At 40.2% G+C, this 23,052-nt stretch overlaps 1 protein-coding gene across 3 annotated transcripts in view; it reads right to left on the bottom strand.

The window, feature by feature from the left end:
* Positions 1-23,052, bottom strand: part of pcdh17 (protocadherin 17) — a 54,904-nt gene that overhangs the window by 22,380 nt on the left and 9,472 nt on the right. For 2 of the 3 annotated variants that reach the window (XM_077519581.1, XM_077519582.1), the window contains exons 3-4: positions 9,144-9,202; positions 8,764-8,936 (exon numbers count right to left, since the gene is read on the bottom strand). In XM_077519581.1, coding sequence (XP_077375707.1) covers positions 8,764-8,936; positions 9,144-9,202 — 232 coding nt within the window. Of the gene's footprint in view, positions 1-5,376; positions 7,002-8,763; positions 8,937-9,143; positions 9,203-23,052 lie in introns of those variants that run through there. The other variant, XM_077519583.1, reaches the window with a different exon arrangement.

Below are 23,052 nucleotides of genomic sequence, written 5' to 3'. Positions count from 1 at the left end.
ATGTAAGAGAGTGACATAAATAGCAAGAATAATTCCACACGTAAACATGCACATGGAAAAATGTCCTGCTGTCTTTGGATTGAGGACAGATGGCAATGGAGTGGCCCGGGTCCAGGAAGTGACGACGTTCTGTATCATTATAATCTACCCCATAGTATCCTCCCTACTGCTGCGCTGGACAACATGTTTCACCCACTGAGAGCAGAAACGAGAACAGCGCTTCTGTTGCTCTCTCACACAATCTCTCGCGGAGGGCTGCGGCAACAAGCTAAATAGCCCTATAAATGCTTTGGCATTCAACCCTCTAAAAGCTGAAAATAAAAGGTCGTTTCAAAGAGAATAATCCAACAATAATTTCCATAATGTGGCACAGAAACATGCACAAGGACTGCAAATGCAAAGAAGTAATGCCTTTTAAAATCCCATCTACTCAGCCTTTTGCTAATCAACCCTGGCATGCTTACAATTGCTGCTTCTATCAGTTTTTAAGTGGATGACAGATGAAAAAAAGTGGGAGTGTTACTTTAAAGCTTGTGCTTAAAGTTAAACCTGGAACACACCTCTAAACTGTGTACACAAATGTGAAATTCCAAATGTTGCCTTCAGTGACGGGGACCAAGACACACCCTGATTAATTGTTCATACACCACTGTATGGTTTATGATTATTATATTTTGACCACATTATTTTTTGTTTTGCCCTAAATATCCTTAGGATGCTGGCCACCTCTGCTAAAATTCTCTGTTATTTTTAAAATAATATTAAATTCTACCTCTGAAATTAAATTAATATAGTACACTATAATCATAAATTGGTTGGGTTTTTTTGTGCTTTCTGAAAAAAACAACAACTTGCAACATATAGGTAATACTAAAACATATGTAAATACAGCAAGAAAAAGTGCATGCATAAGAATGAATGTTTACTTTACATCAATGATGTTAGCGTAGTTAGTTAACTAGCCAAAAATTATATACAGGTGAAGCAAATAATCAAAACTATGATTCACAAATGTTTACAGGTTGCAGGTATGTAAAGAGGACAGGACTTTAGCAGAACATATTACATTTAATGGGCTAAAAGAGAAGAATGATCATATTTTGCTGATACTTATTCATTATTGTAATATTTCCAAGCATTTTCTGCTGCAGCTGTCAATCACTCACAAACAGTACGAAACATACACCACAACAGAGAGGGAAGCAATCACAATAGGCTTTACTTATTTACAGAGTTTGTAAGGTGGAAATTTCTGTTAAGATTAAGAATTTATTAAAAAATGTAATATGGGCAAAATTGATTATGTATGCATTGGAATGATGGTGGCAATTGCCAGATTACATTAACATATCCATACTGTTACTTTCCTTGGGCATGGCCCACACTATTAAAAATACTTTTTGTGTTATTTTTATTTTTTTTTAATCACTGTAACTAAAAACTGTCAACAGACAGACCAAAAAAATGATGATTTACAATAGTCCATAACTGCAGGAAAAAGTATGTGAGGAGCCAACCAGGGTCTAAAGTGCAGGGGAAAACGGAGCACCACTAAGCTTTATCACCGATATAATTTAGATGATAGTTACAATCATGCAATGATGAAGCTGTAATGGTGCACACAGTAAAATAAGATGTATTTTTGACTCATTGCTTCCATAAACACCCTATAATTATTCACTGCAGTGACCTAGGAGAAAGGATAATGCCAGAGATTTATAGCTCAAGTAGAAGGAGTCTGAGAGATCCATCAATTGTTCCCAACATTACAGTGCCACAGTATTCGAGAGTGGCTCCACTGGCTGAATAAGAATCATGGGGTGAGCCTCCGAGCAGGCTGGCTGAGGCTCAAAGGTTAAAACAGCCCCCACAGGCAGCCAAGGCCAAAACACGTGCACACGCACGCACACGCAGCATGAAGAAATGCTCAAGACTGGACATTAACCTTCATGGCCTGCAATCACAACAATAGCATTTAAAACATCTTTGTGTATTTCAGAAAAGTAGACTAATCCGTCTAAATCTTCCGTAATGAGAGAGGAGGAATCCTAAGACTGCGATATCTTCCATCCCTTCACCCCACAAGATTTTAGGCTTTCCACAGGATTCAACTAGCTTAGCCACAAATCTCCTCACTGCTGTGTGATAGCAGCATATCCTCTAAGAGAGGGGTGACCACACAATCTGGCACGTGTGTGGGCGCACTATTTGACCATGAGGGATGCATTGTGGGAAAATTCAGGATTGCCGATGATTCCCATTCCCCACCACCAGGAAAGTAGCTGGCGACGCCGCCATGAATCAGCCTATCGGCCTAGCCAGGGACAGGCCACAGACGGCTGAGAAGATGAGGAGCAGGGACAGATGAAGGGCTCACAGACAAATCCTCTGTCCAATGGAAGAAACATGAGCATCTGGATGCTGTTTTTTTTACAAGTTGATTTTCTTTTCTTATCTACTCCACAAAGCAATTCCGCACTGTTTTCGATTGATTGTTCCGCAAAGAGATTTAAACATGAATGATTTCCAAAAATTAAATTTGCCATGGAACCATTTAAAAAAAAAGAGAAAAAGAAAGAAGCAGACAGTGCATCAGTGCGCTAAATGACAGCAATAGCATCTGTACGCTTGAAAAGCAGGACTTAACGCTCTCCTCAATTAATCATGTTTTAACCTGACAGATGCAATAAAATCTCATAAAACCTTGACTCCTCCATATGCTACCTGTTTAAAGCAATGTTTGTAAACAGACTAATTATGATGCTCTCTCAGCAGATGTTTATCCATTACTACGGAGAACAATGACTTCAGCAAGAATCACGCATTAACAATGTCCATTCTAAATCCTAAAGTGCTGATATTTCAGATTGGGAGGGGGAAAAAAAACTGTGATTAATGGTGGGGAAAATGCATTTGTCACACGTGTGAATCTTGATTGTTTGCATTTATTATTGTAACACAATATAAGTGCCTTCATTTTAGAGCTTAAAGTCAGTTACTGTATTAGCAATGCATACTCTGTCAAATCTGGCCTTGCACATTCTCCGGTCAACGTAAACACTTGTACACACATCAGAGGCTGTACTAAGTAAAGCACCGTGAAAAAAGTTAATCTATTATTGCACTTGAATTTTGGATGGACAGTACATGTCACTTGCACTAAATACAGTGTATTGTAAGAGAGATTTCCAAAAAGCTACAAAAGGTATTTAAACTGTCACTGCCACCATTTTATTTGTTTTTATTTTCATCCTTTTCTTTCTTTTTTTTAAATTGTAGTTTGATGCGTTTACCATCATTGGCATACACCTGCAGTATAACATTGCGGCTCAACTCTCCAGCCAGTACAATCATTCCCATGCCTGACTGTAAAGTTAACAATCAAATTGATTTCAATAATCTACTCGAAAGCTGGGTCCCCAACCACCATACATATCAGCACAGACAGTACTGAAAAAAAGTGTTTGAGTTGATCAGAGAGGTGCTGTAAGTTGGCGGTTATAGCATTTTAGCTGGTACATTTATTGGCAGATTGGTTTGTTTACGGTGTTTATCTACTTGAATTATTATTATATATTTTTTTTTTAAAGATTACCACAAAATGGGATTGGACTAATTGGTAATCACTAGTTTACGCCGATGTTGCCTTCGGTTGTGAATAAAACCTGGTGTTGTGGAACACACCTTGCCACCTATTTGAGAAACAATACAACAAGTGCAATCAAAGTAGAAGGTGAACAGGGAATTATTCCATTGAGCACAAAGTGGTTTGTGATTACAGTATTTGCAAACACAGCAAATTCCCACAATGCCGAACCGCTGTTGAGGTGCACCCAGAACGAGGACGAAGGGGTTTCTTCATTTGGCCATGTGTGTAAACATTACCTGGTTGTCCCAGTGGCAAGCACATATTTTTTCCTGTTTACAGTATTGTAGCTGGAGCCTTCCAAGTCAGTCTCCTGTGAATCCCTCTTGAAATGCCAAATGTACAATAACTGAATACATGATTACAGCATTGTCATTAATGACTTGGGATTTCGAAACTAGTTATCCATCAATTTGTTGGTGAAAACTAATAAGAGAATGCCATGGCCATAATAATATGACGAGGTGGTTATACCTGTATAAGATTTCACAGTTTTAACTGGCCTTCTATGCACAACCATAACTCCAATGTAGCTCACAAATAAAATGAGTTTGGAACCCTTCATCTGGAGTCTGCTGCATCCCAGCAGCTCTTGGATAAATTACTATGACATTTTGAGCAAATATTCATCTCGTGCCAGCATAAGGTCAAAATTTAAATGTAGCTGATCAATAGATTTATCGCTCGCAATACTAATGGCGTTCCCCATGAGCCTCACCTTTGCTTTATGTTTAGACCTGGAACCTCACACCATACCATACGTTTGCATTACAATGGTCGCCACAGGCTCATTTGTCTTCCTACAACGATGGTGGTTCTTAACCTGGGCTTGATTGGATCCCACGGGTTTGTGAGTCAGTCTCAGGGGTTCGGCAGAAGTCAAGACACACACCCGATTCAAATGATTTGTGATGGTACGCCCTGCTTGGGCATCACTGTAGGGAATTTGGTGTGCTCAGCAGTCAACTGGTGGTTGTTGGTCCAATGAATATGCGCACTCACTTGTATAACAGAACATAATTATGGCGTTCCACAAGGTTCAATTCTGGGGCCTCTGCTGTTTTCATTGTATCTGCTGCCCGTGATGGAAAATGGAACCCCGTGTGTTAAGAAAACAAAAAAGGGGTTCGGTGAAAGCACATCGGAAACTGGTGGGGTTCAGTATCTCCAACAAGGCTAAGAACCACTGTTTTAAGATATTCACACATTCCAAATACTTTACACACACTATATCACAGATGCATCAAGCCTCTGAGAACTTCACATCGCAAATTACACGTCAACGAAACCCTTGCGGCAAATAACGTAATAAATATGAGGTGACTGAAATGAGACATGTCTGTGTAAAGGTTATATTCAGTATCTGTGTGTGTCTTTACATTGTCGATTGCATATTGACGCAAGTGAGAGCCAATAGCAAAGCATGACATTTCTCTTATTCAAGATAGGAGGAGTGGGGGAGGGTATTATTCATCCTAGCCACAAATAACACTGAGAAGTCGATTTCATTGCACTTCCTCTGCGCTGTTACAGGCACACATTCACACTATCTCCCCTTACTGTATCCAGGAAGTTCCTGTTTTGTCACCTCACCGCTTCGGTTCTCTCCTACTTAAACATGCTTTTAAAACAAAGCCGGAGGCAGTTTGATTATCGTCCTCGGATCACGGCTAATTAGGAGAGGTCTTCTGGTACAGTCACACCGCCTCTGTCCCTCCCAACTCCTCCTCTCTCTCATCATTTCCTTGAAGAGTGCTATCAGTGGGTAACATCTCGCTAAACCACTGCTGCCTGTCTGTTTGCGATAGCGTCTCGGCCAGTCATTTCGACAGCGGCAAGCACAACACTGCTGGAGCCAGACAAGCCTATATCCATGTCTGTTGAAATCATGTTGGAGCATCAATTATTCGCTAATTATAACTGGCAAAAAACGCATCTGATAAACTTAAGCTTAATTAATAAATTGCTCGCAATTTTGCAGGGCTAATTAATCAATTTGGAAAATGAGCCGTGATGTGAAGATCTCCAGGTTGTAAGGGTACGTCTGGAGGAAAATCGCAGAGGGGAAATATTCACGAGGCAACGCTGGGGGAATAGCGGTTAGCGTAACTCCCTCACAGTTGAGAGGTTCTGGGTTTGAATCTCAGCTCAAACTCCCACATCCCTAAAACATACATTTTGGGTCAACTGAAGTCTTTAAATGGCGATAAGTGGGAGGGAGAGTGTGAATGCTTGTTTGTCTAGAAATGGATATTAATATGAAACCTAATTACTATATAATAATTACGAGGTTTAATATATACTATATAACATTATTTTTCTTATGCTTCTTTTTGGAAATAAAACTTTGACAGACTGCACTTGTGACAGATGGCACAAAATAAGGTCCATACAGGCTTGGCTGAATGACTTTTAGTATGGCAGAAACTTGAAAGCCCGGACAGCAAGCACATTTGTTCACAAGAGCAGTTGTCCATCAGGTCCTGAATCAGTGAACTCAAAATGTTGAGATGTATAGCAAACAAGCTTGACTGGAATTACCCATTCAAAGTCCTTGTTTCTGTTTTCCCCATCTGAAAGTAGATGTACATGTGTTTGCTGGTATGCATGCTCGTGTGCGCACAGGATTATGGAATCTCAATGCAGAACATGTAATACCATATTTGCTTTGGTAGATCGTGTTGCTATTTCTTCAAGTCATTTTCCTCTTACTAAGCCTCATTAATTTACTATTCAAGTGTGATAATATATTCCCTGTACATAAGTGTGCCTGCTTGAAAAAAATTGTTTACTTGAACAGGCCCAAGGTGATCGTTTTGATATTTATCCCTGACAGCTGGATGTAAAATATTAAGATGGACCTCTCTCTGAAGATTATATATTGTCGTTCAACAGGAAGAAGGTTAAATCCTGAAATGAGGTAGGCTACGCTGGAACAATGTCAACGTTTACATGCAGTCAATAGTCGGGTTAAGGTAAAAATTCACATTTCTGAAACAGTCCCGATAAACCGTTTACATACATACATACTACCGTATACATGGTCATTATGAGCAATCGCAATATCCCGATTAAGAGTGGTTAGCACGTCTACCTCCCAATACTGAGGACTCGGGTTCGAGTCCAGGCTCCGGCCTTCCTGGGTGGAGTTTGCATATTCTCCCCGTGCCTGCGTGGGTCTTTTCCGGGTACTCCGGTCTCCTCCCACATTCCAAAGACATGCATGGCAGGTTAATTGGGCGCTCCCAATTGTCCTGAGGTGTGCTTATGAGTGTGGATGGTTGTTCGTCTCTGTGTGCCCTGCGATTGGCTGGCAACCAGTCCGGGGTGTACCACGGATACTGCCCATAGCCATCTGGGATAGGCTCCAAGCGGAGGAGCAAGCGGTTCAGAAAATGGATGGATGGATATATATATATATATATATATATATATATATATATATATATACACATACACACAGGTACATCAATGTTTTCAAGACTCACTCGAGGTAGTCTGAATATGTTTCTAAAAACAAGAATTTAGGTTACAAAAGGAGTACCCCAGGGGTCTTAACACATATTCGTATTTTTATGTGTTTACAATGGGTTTTGAAAGGGTTAGTGACTGCATTTAAACATAGTCAGTGTCCTCACTTTTCCACACCTTACTGCTAAAAACTGCTGCTGCACCTTAGGCTCCTGTTTGCACCAGCATACACACACGCACACACATCTCTTGGATAAGATCATGTTATTGGCTAAACAGAGACAGCTGCAGCAAGTTAACTGTCTAATCTCACATCAAGCAATTTCCCTAAACAAGGAATGAAAGTCATGGAGCGGAGGGGGTGAAGGCACAGCAGAGGAGGAGAATAAATGGAAGCGCAGTGAAGAGTGAAAAGCAGGTTATAGAAGGCAGGTTATAGACTTGTAGCACTCGTGTGTTTGATTGGTGCATGGGGGCAGCAATGTCTTATTAAAGCAGCGCAAGAGTATTCAGTACAATCCAAAGAAAGTTGGATGAACAGGCTGGGGTTGGCTCTTGAATGCAGAAATATCACACAAGCATGCTGGGGAAGATTTTATTGGCTATTCTTGTACTTCCCAAGACGCTCCTTTTGTCATATGTGCTCGCATTCTTTTGCTTCATCACAGACAATTAAACACACTAACACATTAAAAAAATATTGAACATACTTTATAGAGCTTTTAAATTGACCGATTTCTCCTGCCAATGTGTATATTTGTATTTTAATGGTAAAAAGCAAAAAATAACTATTGAGTCAGACGTGCATATTGCAATACAATGTTGCACAAATTGTCATTGTCCTTCCACAAGGAGTAAAACGGCCCTTCTGTTCCTTGGATTAATTGCACCATTACAAAGAATCCATGTTCAATATACTGTACTGTAGTTCAGAATCCCGTTAGTAAGATTACTACTTGCTATAATGACATGAGTGGATTTCTCTGGGAATATCTATTTTTCTAAGCAGGTAATGACTTACACGGAGGTACAAGGCTGTTTGGAGCCATACAGAGACTTTAGCACACCACTCGTGCTATTAAGGCTCTTTATGCCTTTTTACATCGGCTTTTGTGGCGCTTCTAAACGTGCAGTAACCATGCAAGCTGGCTGCAGTGAGAAGGGCTGCAACAACTCACATCTAGGGAGTTATTGTTCAACACATGTCATGTGTAATCTGCCCGACCCGCAGCGCTTAGAATAATTATTCATATTTCATCACCGCATCACGGTGCCACATCACTCGCTGCTCACTAAGTTATTTTCCATGTTCCATTATCAAAATTTCAGAGATGTGCGTTTAGGGTTGAGGGACTAAATGGAGAGGCTGAAGTAGTTGGGCTTATAAAAACATAATGGGCTTGTCGCCTTTGATAAAATAAAGATGGGTATAGAGCGCTCACGTCACACACACTGAATGGGAAAGGTGCAGAAAAGGGAAAGGAAAATTAGGAAGCAGATAATGTAGCGTGTACAATCACACAGCCTGGTTGCACAACAGCTATTACAGATAACAATGGCAGGCAGAGATGATGGCTTGGTAGTTATTTGGTTTCAGGGTACCTTGTGGTTTATGCATCGTAAAAATTGGAAACTCGTTGGCTCACCTTGTTCCAACGGAGGCGGTCTAACACCTGTAGCCTTTAATTTAAGCGCTTCCTTTGCAGACATGTCACAGCAAGAGCCTTTGTTGGTGTCTTGGTCGCTGTCGGCCTGGTCGCTGTCACCATGGCCGCTGTCTCTGAGACTCGCTCGCTCGGGGTCTTTGAAGGTGGAACTACTACAGAGAGACAAACAACAATGAATGCTTAAAACCAAATCATTGATTAATAAGACATGTTCATCCTGTATGCTATAAAGGAGAATTGATGGAATCTATTTCTGCCTCATTAAAAATATATTATGTTGATGCAGTGCTATGGTGGGATGACCAGAGCAAAATAATAAGGTCTGAGATACAGTGAAAGTTGCAAATCCCAACACCTACCTTTGAACAAACTGTTGTCTGCTTCCCATGTAATTAGACTCGGTGGGGAAGCTGTCTGTCTGAGGAGGAAAGAGAAAAAAAAAAAGGTAGGATATGTACTGGACACAACAGAAAGCACTCCTACGGTGAAACACGATCTCCAGGTGATTAATTATACAGGAAAACTGTGTAAAGGGACAGACTGCTTGAATTGAATAATGAGAATTTAAGCTCCTCTTTATTCAGGTTCGAACATTTTTTATTACCCATGTAAATTGGGCAAATTAGCAATGATATGCTACATCACTGTGCAGAACATCAAATGCGGCAGAAAAAATATGTGGAAAAAGTGGTAGGATATTTAGCTTAGTCACACCAGTAAGAACCATATTGCAATAAAGTAATCCTAATTTACACTTTTTTTTTTATACCATCTCAGCGACAAACTGCATACCATAAGTGACTTTATAGTGGTTGTATTATGAGGTGGATTCAGATACCAAATGCATGGCCTGCCACTAAATAGATGTGGCATCTGTATGTGGAGCTACTGTACATGCAGTGTTTTAATTGGCTGGGTACAAGGCAATATGATCATGCATTAGGTGGGTGGGCGAATGCAATTTGAATCAATAGAATAGCAGTGACAGGATTTTCCAAAAAAATAAATAAATAAATCTGTCCAAATGAAAAGTCTGGTTGGAAAGGCCACTTCAACCTGAGTACAAGGCTGCAAAAATTGTGAAAATCAAATGAAGCGTCCTGAGCTTGTGTGGAAAAACAGTATACCGTCATTATTCATTACAAAAGTGTGAAACTGCCAACGTGGTGTAAACAATTTTGACTGATGAGTACGTTCAAACGTATCTAAATGTGTTTAAATGTACTCGCAAATACATTTGAACGTACTTGTAGGCTATATGCTACAAACACAACACATTTTCCCACAATGCCATAGGGTATTACTTGCTTATGCATAAGTCAATACCCCATTGCATGATGGGTAAAAATGTCAAGCCTAAATTGCGTGTTGCAGACATTGCAGACATAATAAATCATAAAGAGTTACAATTAAAAATGTTTTGACTTAATTTTCAAGCGTTTTTTTTTCCACTTGCACATGTGGCATTTTAGGTAAATATGCTATGTTTGTTGTATTTAGCCTACTAGTAGATACAAACGTACTCGCATGTATGTTCAAACGTACTCACAAATACGCTCAAACGTACACGCCAGTCAAAAATGTTCACTCCACATTGGCAGTTCCATGCTTCCATAATTTCTCACCGTTCTCCTCAATTCTTATGATTCGTCCTCTACTCAGGGAACCTCGTTCTCCGACTGGCTGACAAGTTTCAGTGAAAAATATCGCCCAATTATTTCGGCAGGCCAAAATTCCGAGACATCAATGGGTCAAAATTTGCATCATGTTTCAAACACAAACATTTACTCTCATTTGCTACGGTCGATTTTAGAGGCATTTGATATGCTCATTCCATGTTTTTTAGTTTCCTTTTTAAATTCCACACAAATAGCAGCCACTTGTCACGTTACCAATAGAAAGACCTCATTCAAAAACACATAAAAGAAAACCTAACTGCATTGGATACATTCACATTTAGCCACCCAACCCAATGAGATGGAGTGACTGACTTAGAAACTATTAACTCCAAACTGACTTCTAGCCAGCACTATGGACTTCATCTCAGCGGTACTTGGAACAGCTTTCGCTCTTAACCATTAATTACAGCGAAGTGTGCTATGTGAGTGTTTTTAATGATGGCAATTGATATAAAAGGTCACTGTTATCCTGCAGCGCTGACTGGCCTTTAGAGAAATTCCTGTCACCCAAATAAAACATGAAAACAACAAAAGTTTAAAAGCGATTTAAAAGCACGGTATAGACTTAGGAGGAAGAATGAGATTACAGGGTTTATTTAAAAAAAAAAAAAAAAAAAAAGTGTAATTATCCGAGTGCAGTAATGGATATTCGTCAGAGTAACACAACTGCGACTCTGTCTTGAACTGATAGCAGCGAAACGATCAGAGAGTCTCCCTCGCTAAGGTTTTTCATATGCACAGCTTGGCTCACAGTCGATAGAGTATTTCAATCTGTGCTCTGTGGTAGCTCACTATGAAAAAGAGCGTTTGAAGGTCAGAGAGGAAACCTCAATACTTTGAACTTTCCGTGCTTTCTGTCAGGCCTTTAGCACAACGCCGAACACGCCATTCCTCCACGGGCATTATTCAAAGAAAACACCCATACAATATATCAAAGGTTGGACACAGACGGAAGAATGGCTGTTTGAAATCGCTTGGCATTGAAATGATAACAGTGTGAAGTTTTGAGAAAAAAAATAAAATAAATGGAGATGAAATTCTTTTTGTAGCCATCCAGGGACTCATCCTTGGACACGGTTTTCAATCAGCGTGACAGGGCTCAACCTGAAACTGATCAGCATGGAAGGACCCTTGCAGAAATTGGGTGCCTTCCGTCTGTAACTGTAGCAACAAGAGCAAATAAAAAGCAAATACTGACACTGCTTAGAAACATCATTCTTGCTAATTAGAGTCCCTTTAGACCCTTTAACTGTGAGAGAAATTTTTCAATCAACGGATCAAGACCAAGTTGGCCATGATTACACGATAAATGTCATGCAATTAATGAATATCTGCCACAAACAATATACCTTAAAGTTGGCGTGTCAAAAGCAGGGCCGGTCGAATTTGTCGTCTGTGTGACGTCACTCCCGCGGCAATTTGACAGCACGCACGGATTTTTTTAATTTTTTTTCACCCACTCACTCACTCACTCACTCACAGAAGCTTACATGTGTGAATAAGTGAGTGAAAAAAAGAATCAGTGCATGATGTCAAATTGCCGCGGAAGTGACGTCATGCAGCAGACACATTCGCCCGGCCCCGTTTGCAACACGCCACCCCTCACTCTGCGATTGGCTGGAGGGGTGTAAACACTGTCTTTCCACAGAAATATCCCGCTGTTTACAAAACAAACACAAAATGGCAAAATACAGGCTGGTGGGGGGGGGGATTTAGGACAAAATCACCACCAGACATTATGAAAAGCCCATAGCTGTAAATTGAGAAGTAGTTTGTTTGTTTAAATCCTGTATTTAAAAAGCACCTTTTTCTGAGTGAAAACGGTTCTTAATTGTTGGACGTACTGAATCCTACCAGTTTCCCATGCACATTAACCAAACTATTTTTTATTGAAAAATGTATTTATTTATGTATTTATTCAGGGCGGCATGGTGGTTGACTGGTTAGCACGTCCGCCTCCCAGTTCTGAGGACTCGGGTTCGAGTCCGGGCTCCGGCCTTTATGGGTGGAGTTTGCATGTTCTCCCCGTGCCTGTGTGGGTCTTCTCCGGGTACTCCGGTCTCCTCCCACATTCCAAAGACAGGCAGGTTAATTGGGCGCTCCGAATTGTCCCCAGGTGTACTTGTGCGGGCGGATGGTTGTTCGTCTCTGTGTGCCCTGCGATTGGCTGGCAACCAGTCCAGGGTGTACCCCTCTACTGCCCAAAGCCAGCTGAAATAGGCTCCAGAACCCCCTGCGACCCTTGTGAGGAATAAGCGGTCAAGAAAAAGGATGGATGGATTGATTTATTCATTCATTCAAATTCAAGACATAGGTATAGGCTTTACTGTTGAACAAAATGAACAGAGAGAGTCGCCTTTTCATCGAATCTGGCTCTCTTCACCTTGAATTCAAATAGCGTTGTGTTGTATTCACCACTTCCATGCATGTTAAGCAAGTGTTCTTTTAGTTTTTCTAGGTAGCTAACTGTGCTGGACAATGAAACCAGCAGAGGCCCCAGAATTGAACCCTGTGGAACACCATTAGTTCCGTTATACATGTGAATTCAGATTGCACATATTAGTCCGGCCACTTTCTTTTTTTGCTCAACTTAGTTAGTATGAAGGTATTAAAATAATAAATAAATCATTCAATAAGCTGCAGCCAATGATGGCCAAGCAGGGTGTGTCATCACGGATCATATGAGTTTGATATGTGTGTTCTGACCTCTAACGAACCACTGGGGTCGAACACAGGTTGAAGAACCACTGCCTTAAAGAAATAGTGGTTCTCATTCATTGCACTTCACATGGGATTGGGGTTTTTGTGAATTGCAAAAACGTGTTGCCCTGAATGATGTGTGGTTTCGAGTGTATATGCAGCAAGGGCACGGGGGTCAGAAGGATGCCGAGTACAGTGAGGCTGAGTAAGTGTAAAAAGCTGCACTCCATTCTCTATTCCCATTGAGGCCCTAAGACTGACCAAGCAGACAGAGGAACGATTGAGACAAATGGGACAAGCACATCAAACTGTTATTTCACTCTCAGGCCATGTTGCTGCATTTTGTTCGTTTTCACGGAGTGAGTGTATAAAGAAGTGTGTGTGTGTGTGTGTGTGTGGTGTGGTGTGAGTTTAAGCTGTCAGAGGAATGGTCAGTGAACAGAGGAAAATGGCAGCTTCTTTTTTACACATGATTGGACTTCATTTCAAAGGGAAAAAAAAGGTAGACCTTCACCTACTCTATAGGATATGATACGCCCGTTTGTTCTTTATTGTCTGCGTGAGCACGTTTGAAAATGGATTCATATCAAACCACAAGACTGTCAAGACTGAGAGAGAGAGAGAGAGAGAGAGAGAGAGAGAGAGAGAGAGAGGGGGGGGGAGGTGGGTTCTACCAAGGGAGCCCTTGTTTATTCCTTTTGGAAAACTGTCAAAGTAAGTGAGCAGGCCAAAACGGGAAGACTTGGTAAAGGATAAAACACAAAGAAATTGAGGTTAGCAGAGAGAAACCACCACCAGTGTTGGGTGGGAAAGCAGTATAAATAAATAAATAAATACAGAAGCGGAGAGAAAAAGAAACGTTAAAGGATATACAAAAAGAAGGGGGTAGGGACACTAGACAATAATTAGACTACATTGATTGCTTGGTGACTTCAGAGCAATTGTAAGTGATCAAATGTAATTAGTGGGTCGTACACATCTAGGAGATAAAAGACAAATTATTCAATGGGCTTAAGTGAACCGAAAGCCACCAGGGTCTACTGTCTGTCTATCTTCCAAATAGCCGCAGAGAAGTCCGGCCCAAATGAGTTCACACCGATTTAACCAACGTTGCTGATAAAGGTAAATGGAAAACACTTTATTAGCCCAGATGGAACCGTGATTGCTCTTATGAATATTTTATTATACAAGCCAAATAATATACTATACACATCTAAGGAAAATATGCATGAGTGCATCGTAGACTGTCAGTTTAATTAAACAATGATAGCCATCTATATATAATCCACACATATATTTAGAAGGCGAGGAATATTTTTTGGAAACCACCCAAACCATTCGGTTCGACTCTTTAATTTCGGTCCACATGTACCATTCACTTGACAAAAAAAAAAAAAAAAAAACAATAATCAATCTGTACTAAAAAATGCTGATAAACATTAAAAACAACATGCAATGTCTTATTTTGTGGAGCTGGTCAATGAAGTCATTGATTGGTCGGGCAAATTTTGACATTACAGCCGATCATGATTTCACATAAAATGCTAGCTAACGTCCGATCCCAATCCAGCTGATCAGATTGGTGTAAAGTTTAATAATTAGTGATAATAATACTGTGAACATTCTTCTTGTGTTCATTCTTTCACTTTCAAGCTAACTATCCAAAACCTAATTATCCTAACAGTCAGTTTTTTCAAACCGAAAAAAATAAAAAAAAAAGATAACAAAAGTGAGATACGAGCCAAACCTTGAATTTTGTGAATTGTTTCTCCTCTAGTATTTAGCAATTTAAAGAACAAAAAAAAAAGGTATGAACTTTGAACCCCCTTTCAAGCCTTCATAGCCTTGTGGATATGATTATTTCTATTCTATAACATCATAATTAAGTAAACCCATTACGTGTAGGAATCCTTGAATGATATAAAAGCATATCTTCGTATTATAACACTAACAAAAATGAATGATTTGAATGTGGCATTAATTAACATAATACAACATAGCAGACAAATTGGCTTCAGGCTGTGAAGCTTTCTAAATTGCATGCAAATTAAAGTTGACACACTTTGCCACAATGACTTGGCAACGCAAATCATCTATGTGTTATAAATACGAAGGTTATCCACAAGTCCACACATGGGATTTTTTTTTTTCTGTGCGTGTCTGTACCAATATTAATAATAACATGACAAAACATAATTTATAGCTGACTTCCTTCAAAGCCCATTTACTGCTACATCGAGTAAATCGTCCTTTTGAGGAATACTCATGGTGAAAAATCTGACAATGTTTTTCTGTGATGATAAATTACTACTTTGGTCACATTTAAGGTACCGCATCTTGAAGCAAAATAGGCGGTAACAGCGCCAGTATATTTGTGCTCGGAAAGACACCAGTATTGAACCGCTTTTGTGTGAGTGCGTCTATCCTTTGTAATAATGTTTGTCATTTAATTTTGGAAACTAAATTACCTTTCAAGTATATGAAAAGAAAACACTTAAGGGATAAACAGAACTGAGCCTTCGAGTTGGTCAACAAAGCCTGTCATTATTATCTCGAGAATCAACTCACGTAGAAATAATGAAATGCAAACCTCCTGAGAGTGAATAATACCCTTGAACTCATTCTTTTTCTCTATACTTCTCTCTCACACTTATGTGGTACACAAACATACATAAACAGCATATTAGCGAGGCTATTTTATGTTCCATGAAAAATCAGATGAGAGGCTAAACTGAGTTCTGCATGTAACAAAGTGGCTCAAAATTCTCAGTTTATTAAGCAATCTTTTAATAATATTCTGTTTACCAGACATGACAAAATACATTTGCATAATCTGTTTTAACTCCATTGCATTTATTCACGGGATAAATAATGAATCACACAAATCTGTCAGACAAAAAAAGTGGCTTGATCAACACATCTTCAACTAAAGATTGTATTCCACTGTCATTTGGGGGTAAATAATGTTATTTTTAAATAAATGTATTTTTATAGTCACAAAAACTCTAATTTCAAACTATTTTCAGAAGGAAACAAAAAACAATGTTTTATTTGCTTTTAGTATTGGAAATACAGTACTTCATTCTACAATCATCTTAACAGTTGCAGTAACATAGGTTATTGTGTCTTTTAGTGTATTTCAGTACAGTGGCGTTCATGCAAATAAGATGGTTGACCATCGTGTGATTTCTTTGTCATTTTAATCCCTTCATACTAACTATGTTGAGCAAAAAAAGAAAGTGGCCAGACAAATATGTACAATATGAAGTCATGGTATGGTGTTCCACAGGTTTCAATTCTGGGGCCTATGCTGTTTTCATTGTATCGGCTGCCCCTGCGTTCCATCTTAACAAAACAGCGGTGGTTGTTTTAAAGTGCTCTACATATATATAGAGTTGAGTGATGGGAGTCAGCGTCATAACTGCATGATTTGCAATGTTGAGGTTAACAATTCTAGTTCAGCACAATCTAGAAAAACTAAATAAACATTTAAGTTAAGATGCATGGAGATGGGGAATCCAAGAACACAATGCTCTCTGAATTCAAGGGGAAGACAGCCAGATTCGATGAAAAGGCTACTCTCCCTGCTCATTTTGTTCACCCATAAACCCTATAGGCCTACCTAGGCTATGTCCTGAATTTTTTGGGGAAAAACAAACAAAAATAATTTTATTTTTAAATAAAAAGGGGTTTGGTGAATGTGCATATGAAACAGTACCTCCAACAAGGTTCAGATTAGAAACAGTTGAACAGTTTCCATGTGGACAAAAAGTATATCATATAGGCAACTTTCATTCTCATTACACCCCGTTTGACTAGCTGTGATCCTGTTATTCAATTTTAGCATGATTGTGTTTCAATGCGACATGATGACAAGAGCACAGCAGTCAGCTTAGCTCAGAGGAAGTATTCTGCTTCAAACAGGAGCAGCAACACAACACGTCGTGAGTGCGTGTGTCTGCGTGTGTGTACTGTACACTTATCAACAATATCCACATCTGTGGCAGTTTAGCCCCAGGAGTGAATGAAAATTGTTGCTTCTGGCATAGATATTTACTTAAACACACTCGGAATATCAAATATAGCAGTCAAACAGTTCAAGTAAACATATTGACATATGACACAGCCAACCGTGGGATTTTGATAGCGGGGACAAGCCTCATGGCTGCTGAAAAAATGAGAACAGTGCAAGATTAATACTAGTGAGGGGGAAAAAATGCTGTTTGATGCTTAATTGTTCAACTGCCCTTGTGAAGAAAGTAGTAACAGGCACAGCATGCAATCTTGGTGTAGATGCTACTAATCATTCTGCACGTCCTCATCAATACTTAGTGCGTCTTTGCCCTTAACTTAAGTCTTGAGTCAGCACTGACCTTGCTTTACCCTCATTTAAACCATTGCTAACTCAGCCCAAAAAAGATGCTTTACAAGGAGTTCACGTTCTACATCCATCAATAACTATTCATGAAACACGTACAAATGAACGTACCAAAGTCATATTTTAAAGTGTTTTGTTTGGTATATATTTAAATACTGAACATACATTATATGCTATACTGCCAAAATTATCCACTCGCGCTTACCCATCCATTGGTTTTTGTTCTGCTCATGCTCTATCTATCCGCAAAGAATCTTGGTCTTTTTAAAAGAGGAAGTACTTGTATGCATGGCCATCTCATGCGCTAACCACCGGAAATGCACAAGCAGAGATAAACAAAAATGGCGAAACACAATTTTGAAGCGAGAAATGCAACAGACTTCTTTCTTAGTTCGAGTGACGGTAGAAAATATGAAACGGAAGTGACGTTTATTTGCGTCATGAGGCTGCCTGTGCGTCGTCGCAGATTTGAATGTGAAACTCGTCTACTCATGCATGTAGTAAATGGGTATTTCTGAATATTTTAGAAACCGGAATTTTGACCTTAACCCGAATATTGGCAGCATGTTGACATAGTCACTGATTATTAAAATTGCTTCTTAAATGAAAAAAAAAAAAATGTTATATTGAGCTTTGTAATGAGATGCCACTTGAGAAAATAATTTTGCCAATATGCTGTAGTATACATAATAACTGGGCGGCACGGTAGTCGAGTGGTTAGCACGTCCGCTTCCCAGTTCTGAGGTCTCCGGTTCGAGTCCAGGCTCGGACCTTCCTGGGTGGAGTTTGCATGTTCTCCCCGTGCCCGCGTGGGTCTTCTCCGGGTACTCCGGTCTCCTCCCACATTCCAAAGACATGCATGGCAGGTTAATTGGGCGCTCTGAATTGTCCTTAGGTGTGAGTGTGGATGGTTGTTCGTCTCTGTGTGCCCTGCGATTGGTTGGCAACCAGTCCAGGGTGTCCCCCGCCTACTGCCCAGAGCCAGCTGAGATAGGCGCCAGCAGCCCCCGCGACCCTTGTGAGGAATAAGCGGTCAAGAAAATGGATGGATGGATGGATACATAATAACTTTCGTAATCTAAAACTCTTTGCATTCAATAATGAATTTGAAGTATCTGTCATGAAAATAGTATGTTTGAGAGGCTTTATTTGAAAATGAAACACTGCCATTTGCATCTGCAGCGCTTTCACACTGAATTCATTAACTACAAACCTGTCCACCCTCTATCCACGGTCTAGACCTTCTGTTACAACTGAAATAAAAGAATAAACAGGGAATAAACCCCATCATTAGCAAAATGCATAACAGCTGACAAGTTAACAAGAAAGAAAGACACATATTTCTTTTGAATATACGGTGAAGGAGCCATTCTGGGATAAAAGGATTTCTCCCTAAAGCCCAGAACCAAGGCCAGATCTATGAGCACAGGTTTTATCAATACATGGACTCATTCACATTTTGACATGTGCCATCCACACAAATTCCTTTTCTTCCTACTCTGTAAAGACACATGCACTAAAAGTATGTCCTGTTTCATTTCAAGGTGACCTATGTGCTATTTGTATTGGGTCAGCGGTGATGAGTTTTCTCAGCTAATAGGAAACACAGTTAAGACAGGGTTACGCTTCTTTTCCCTTAAAGAAAGTTCAAGGGGCCAATGCTTTAGTGCACAAGCGTTAGATGGCCTGTTCCCCTCTGACTCTTTTAAGTGCGTCCATGGTGCATTAATAATCTGTCAAACCAGCTTTAGCAATAACCAGCAAGCCCATAAAAGAAACAATCAAGTATAATCTCTGCCTCTAAACTCCAGTAACCACAAAAAATTCCTTTATATAACCATACAAATAATACGCCCAAAACACTGACATTTAAAGACACTCATGCAACGGGCTGCCTCTCTCATATTCGTCTCCCACCCAGCACACCCACACCACCACTTACGCCTCTCCACCTGGGAGTACATGGACTCAAGATGTCAGTGTGACACATTTCCGCGGATGTGTGAGCGAGCTGTTTCGCTTACTAATCTGGACAGGAAAGGAAGGAGAGTCGGGGAAAGGAAGAAAGAAAAGGAAGGCGCAGCACTCCACAATTCCATTCATCATCTTCGCAGTGTTGAGAGTGTATAAATAGGAAGATCTGCTCAGAGTTAACATTGAGCCAGTGCTCCTTCCGTGGTACTTTATTCATTAAGACTGCGCAGAGATCAATATGGCAGACATATACACTGTACTGTTGACAAGATAATCTCATCATTATGAATTTGGCCCGGGTCGTCAGTAACATGAGCAATTGCAACGGTTATCAGCGATGACAAGTGCTAGGAGAGAGAAAAGAAAAAAGGTTGAAACGAGCTTGGAAACAAGAGAGCTTGTTTCTTTATTTCCGTTTTATTAAAGCTCAGACGATGTTGCATTTCCCTACAAAATATAGCATAGTCAATAAGAAAAAGAACATACTAGGAATTGATCGGAAAGTTAAAAGCCCTGCAAGAGAATTCTCTCTAAGACATAACACCGGTTTGGGACCAATTGAGTGAATCAGTGTAATACAACAGAAAAGGAGTAGACATATATTGCATTTTCATACTCCATTAGCATTCGCCATCATTGCGTCAACCCTAAAGAGCAGAAAAACTGTTTGTCATTTTCTGCCTAGCCACCATACTTTTGTTTTGGCAATATTGCATCGGACTGCCGACTCAGGCCTCTTTGTTGCTACAAACATGACAGTCACCACAAAGCACAGTGGCTGTCATTTCCCTTCAGACACACACAGGGCTTTAGACGTGGGAGTCACATTTCAAACTGGGCTCCACATGTAAGCAGCAGACAGTGGAAACGGCAGGGTGACGACCATACCCTCTGAAACACCCATGCCACACAAACAAACGTGCAAAAATACATCAGCCGTATTTAAATATTCTTCAAATGGCACTGCTAATTGCAACATCAGGCAAACGTGATTGAGACCAACGGTTCTACCGTACGTGGGCGAAAACATCTGTTTTTCAGCCATTTGTTTTGATATGTACTTTGCTAAAAATAGAGCAAATGAGATGGTTTTCATGGTACAGTATATCCATTCAATCAATTAATCACATTACTGATGTAGCGGGAGAAGTGCTTAGCAATAAAAGACAAGGACAAGGACGGGGAGAGGGATAAATCATTTCCCTTCAACTAATGAGCGAGAAGGTGGGAACAGATCCACATAATTCCTTCTTCGAGCTGCATGGTGTTTCGGTAGCACATGTCTAGAGGGCAGAGTGTAGCTCTCTCACGTTGGCCCCATGCCAAAGCACTGCGGAGTGAGATCAACTTTGTTTGACTTTGAAAGTGTTTGATTTACAGCTCGCAGACCACGCTACTGCCAGTTCAAAGAATACATTGTCTGCATCGTTGGCCTTCTGTGTGCTGGACACCTTTTTTGCACACTTATAAAAAAATTATTACCGGTAAATAAAAAAAATCTATATATAAAAATAGAGGGACTAAGAACTGTCAGAAGTTGATTTTCATCCGACGGTATAATTGCAACAAACCGGGTCAAGTAGCGTCGGTCCTCCCAGTCCGTCACTGATGGACGGCCATTTTGTTGACGAATGACAGACTGACAGAATGCCCACATCTGTCTGTCAGTATTAAAATAGTCGTGACATATAAAATGACGGCCTGACAAGGGTGCCCAGAGCACTGACAAATGCCAGAAGAGCAAAATTTTGCTAAATTGCCAATCTCTGCATGGTTATTTTACAAATATCTAGACAGCAGCATTCATGATCTTGATATCACAAAATCAGTCATATCAACAATAGATATATTTCCCACACGACAGTAAGCATTTGGCATTCGTCAGCGGCCTGTAAGCCATCATCATCAGTCCGTCATTATTTCAGCTTGGCCCAGTCCGTCAGTCGTCCGTCGATCATCGTTATTTTAACCACCGTTCTGTTGTCGCTAATTAGTTTGTCATCGCTATTTGAGGACCATCAGTTAAAAAAAACAAAATTGTTTACAAAGATCCTCGTCCTGCTTCTCTTCCCTAAACTGCCCCTCATCTTTGATTTTCGGGTTAGTGACAGTTTGGGTGACTGCCGAAAATTGCTTCAGTTGCTGCTTAGTTCTTCACTATTTCAAAGATTCCGTCAGTCATCTGTCTGTGCGCGAAACAGGAATCAGTTAGTGACAGACTGACGGACTAATGACGACACGGTGTTAGCGCCCATCTCTCATAGTCGCAAAGATCATTTTTATGCTTAAAATGTGCAGGTAAGGCTTAAGCTCATTGCCGGGTCACTCATGGAAAAGAGATTTTTAATATCAATGAGTTTGACTGAATAAAGGAAATGAAATAACATTTTTACCAGGGATAGAGTTGGGTTAGCCAATGACAAATATCCAAGGGAGTGACCAAGTAAAGAATGAAGGAAACACACATGTAAGTCATACACACCGGAGAAATTATAAAGAGTTAGGTAAATAAGGTGGTTCCAGAATCTACACATTCAAGTGATTTAGTTAAAAATAATGTGCCTTTGTCCATTTTTGTTGGCTTTTGGAAATATGAAATTTTGCCCATATCATTCAGCCCTATTAAGCACCACCCAGGTAAAATCATGCAGCTCCACCATCTGGCTAGAGAAGGAGCGAAAATTTCTCAAGGGGCAAGGAGCTCCTGGGAAAGGCTATTCAAATTAAACGAACCAGCAAGATCAGCCCTTCAACCTAGCACTGCTAGCGATATCACCTGTGTGATTGTATATATGTTGCATGTCAACACACCTGGCAGCGCAATTCAAGATTCCTGCACAGTGAATGTTTTGTTCTCGTGATTTATGTGACCTTTGTTGGCGCTATTGACTTCTTGGCTGACTTGTTCGAGCAAAATGCCAGCTGTGCGAGGGCAAATGCCTCAGGTCTCCTGGGGATATCAACATTTCATTTGGTCACAATCATCCATTTTTTTGTATGAAATTGCAGAAACAGCAGGGACTGAGGGGTGTTTGTATTAAATAAGAAGACAAAGTGAAAAATCAGCAGGTAAAATGTACAAGGGCACATCTGGCCTGAGTGTACACACTAAGCAGCAAAAATAGGAAAATAACGGGACATAAAACAAATTCATGCAGTCTTCGTAGGTAATAGTTACAAGAAATTCAAATCACGCTGACACCAAAAACGCCAAACGACATTGACTTAAAACTGTGGCGTCAATAAATTAGACAGCGCAGCCCTGAAAATCCGCTTGCCCTCCTCCATGGATAGACTGCCAATGCAGTTATTATCATGGCCATGTCATCTCCAATAGGCTGCTTCCTTTTGAACTAAGCTAATTGCTTTAATGTGTCCGGCCCATTTGAGTATCACAGGCCAACTTGTGTTCTCATATCCTGTCTGTTTCTTGACACTTGTAAAACACAAAGTGTCTGTTCTCAACCTTTGCCAGATCAGGAGGTCCTTTCATTTTAATGAAATTACAAAATGAACGCATGTCAAGACCAACCGCTT

Source organism: Festucalex cinctus, chromosome 4 (assembly GCF_051991245.1).
Source record: "Festucalex cinctus isolate MCC-2025b chromosome 4, RoL_Fcin_1.0, whole genome shotgun sequence".
Lineage (NCBI taxonomy): Eukaryota > Metazoa > Chordata > Actinopteri > Syngnathiformes > Syngnathidae > Festucalex > Festucalex cinctus.
The sequence above is the reverse complement of the archived record's forward strand: the minus strand, read 5'-3'. Positions and strand labels throughout refer to the sequence as shown.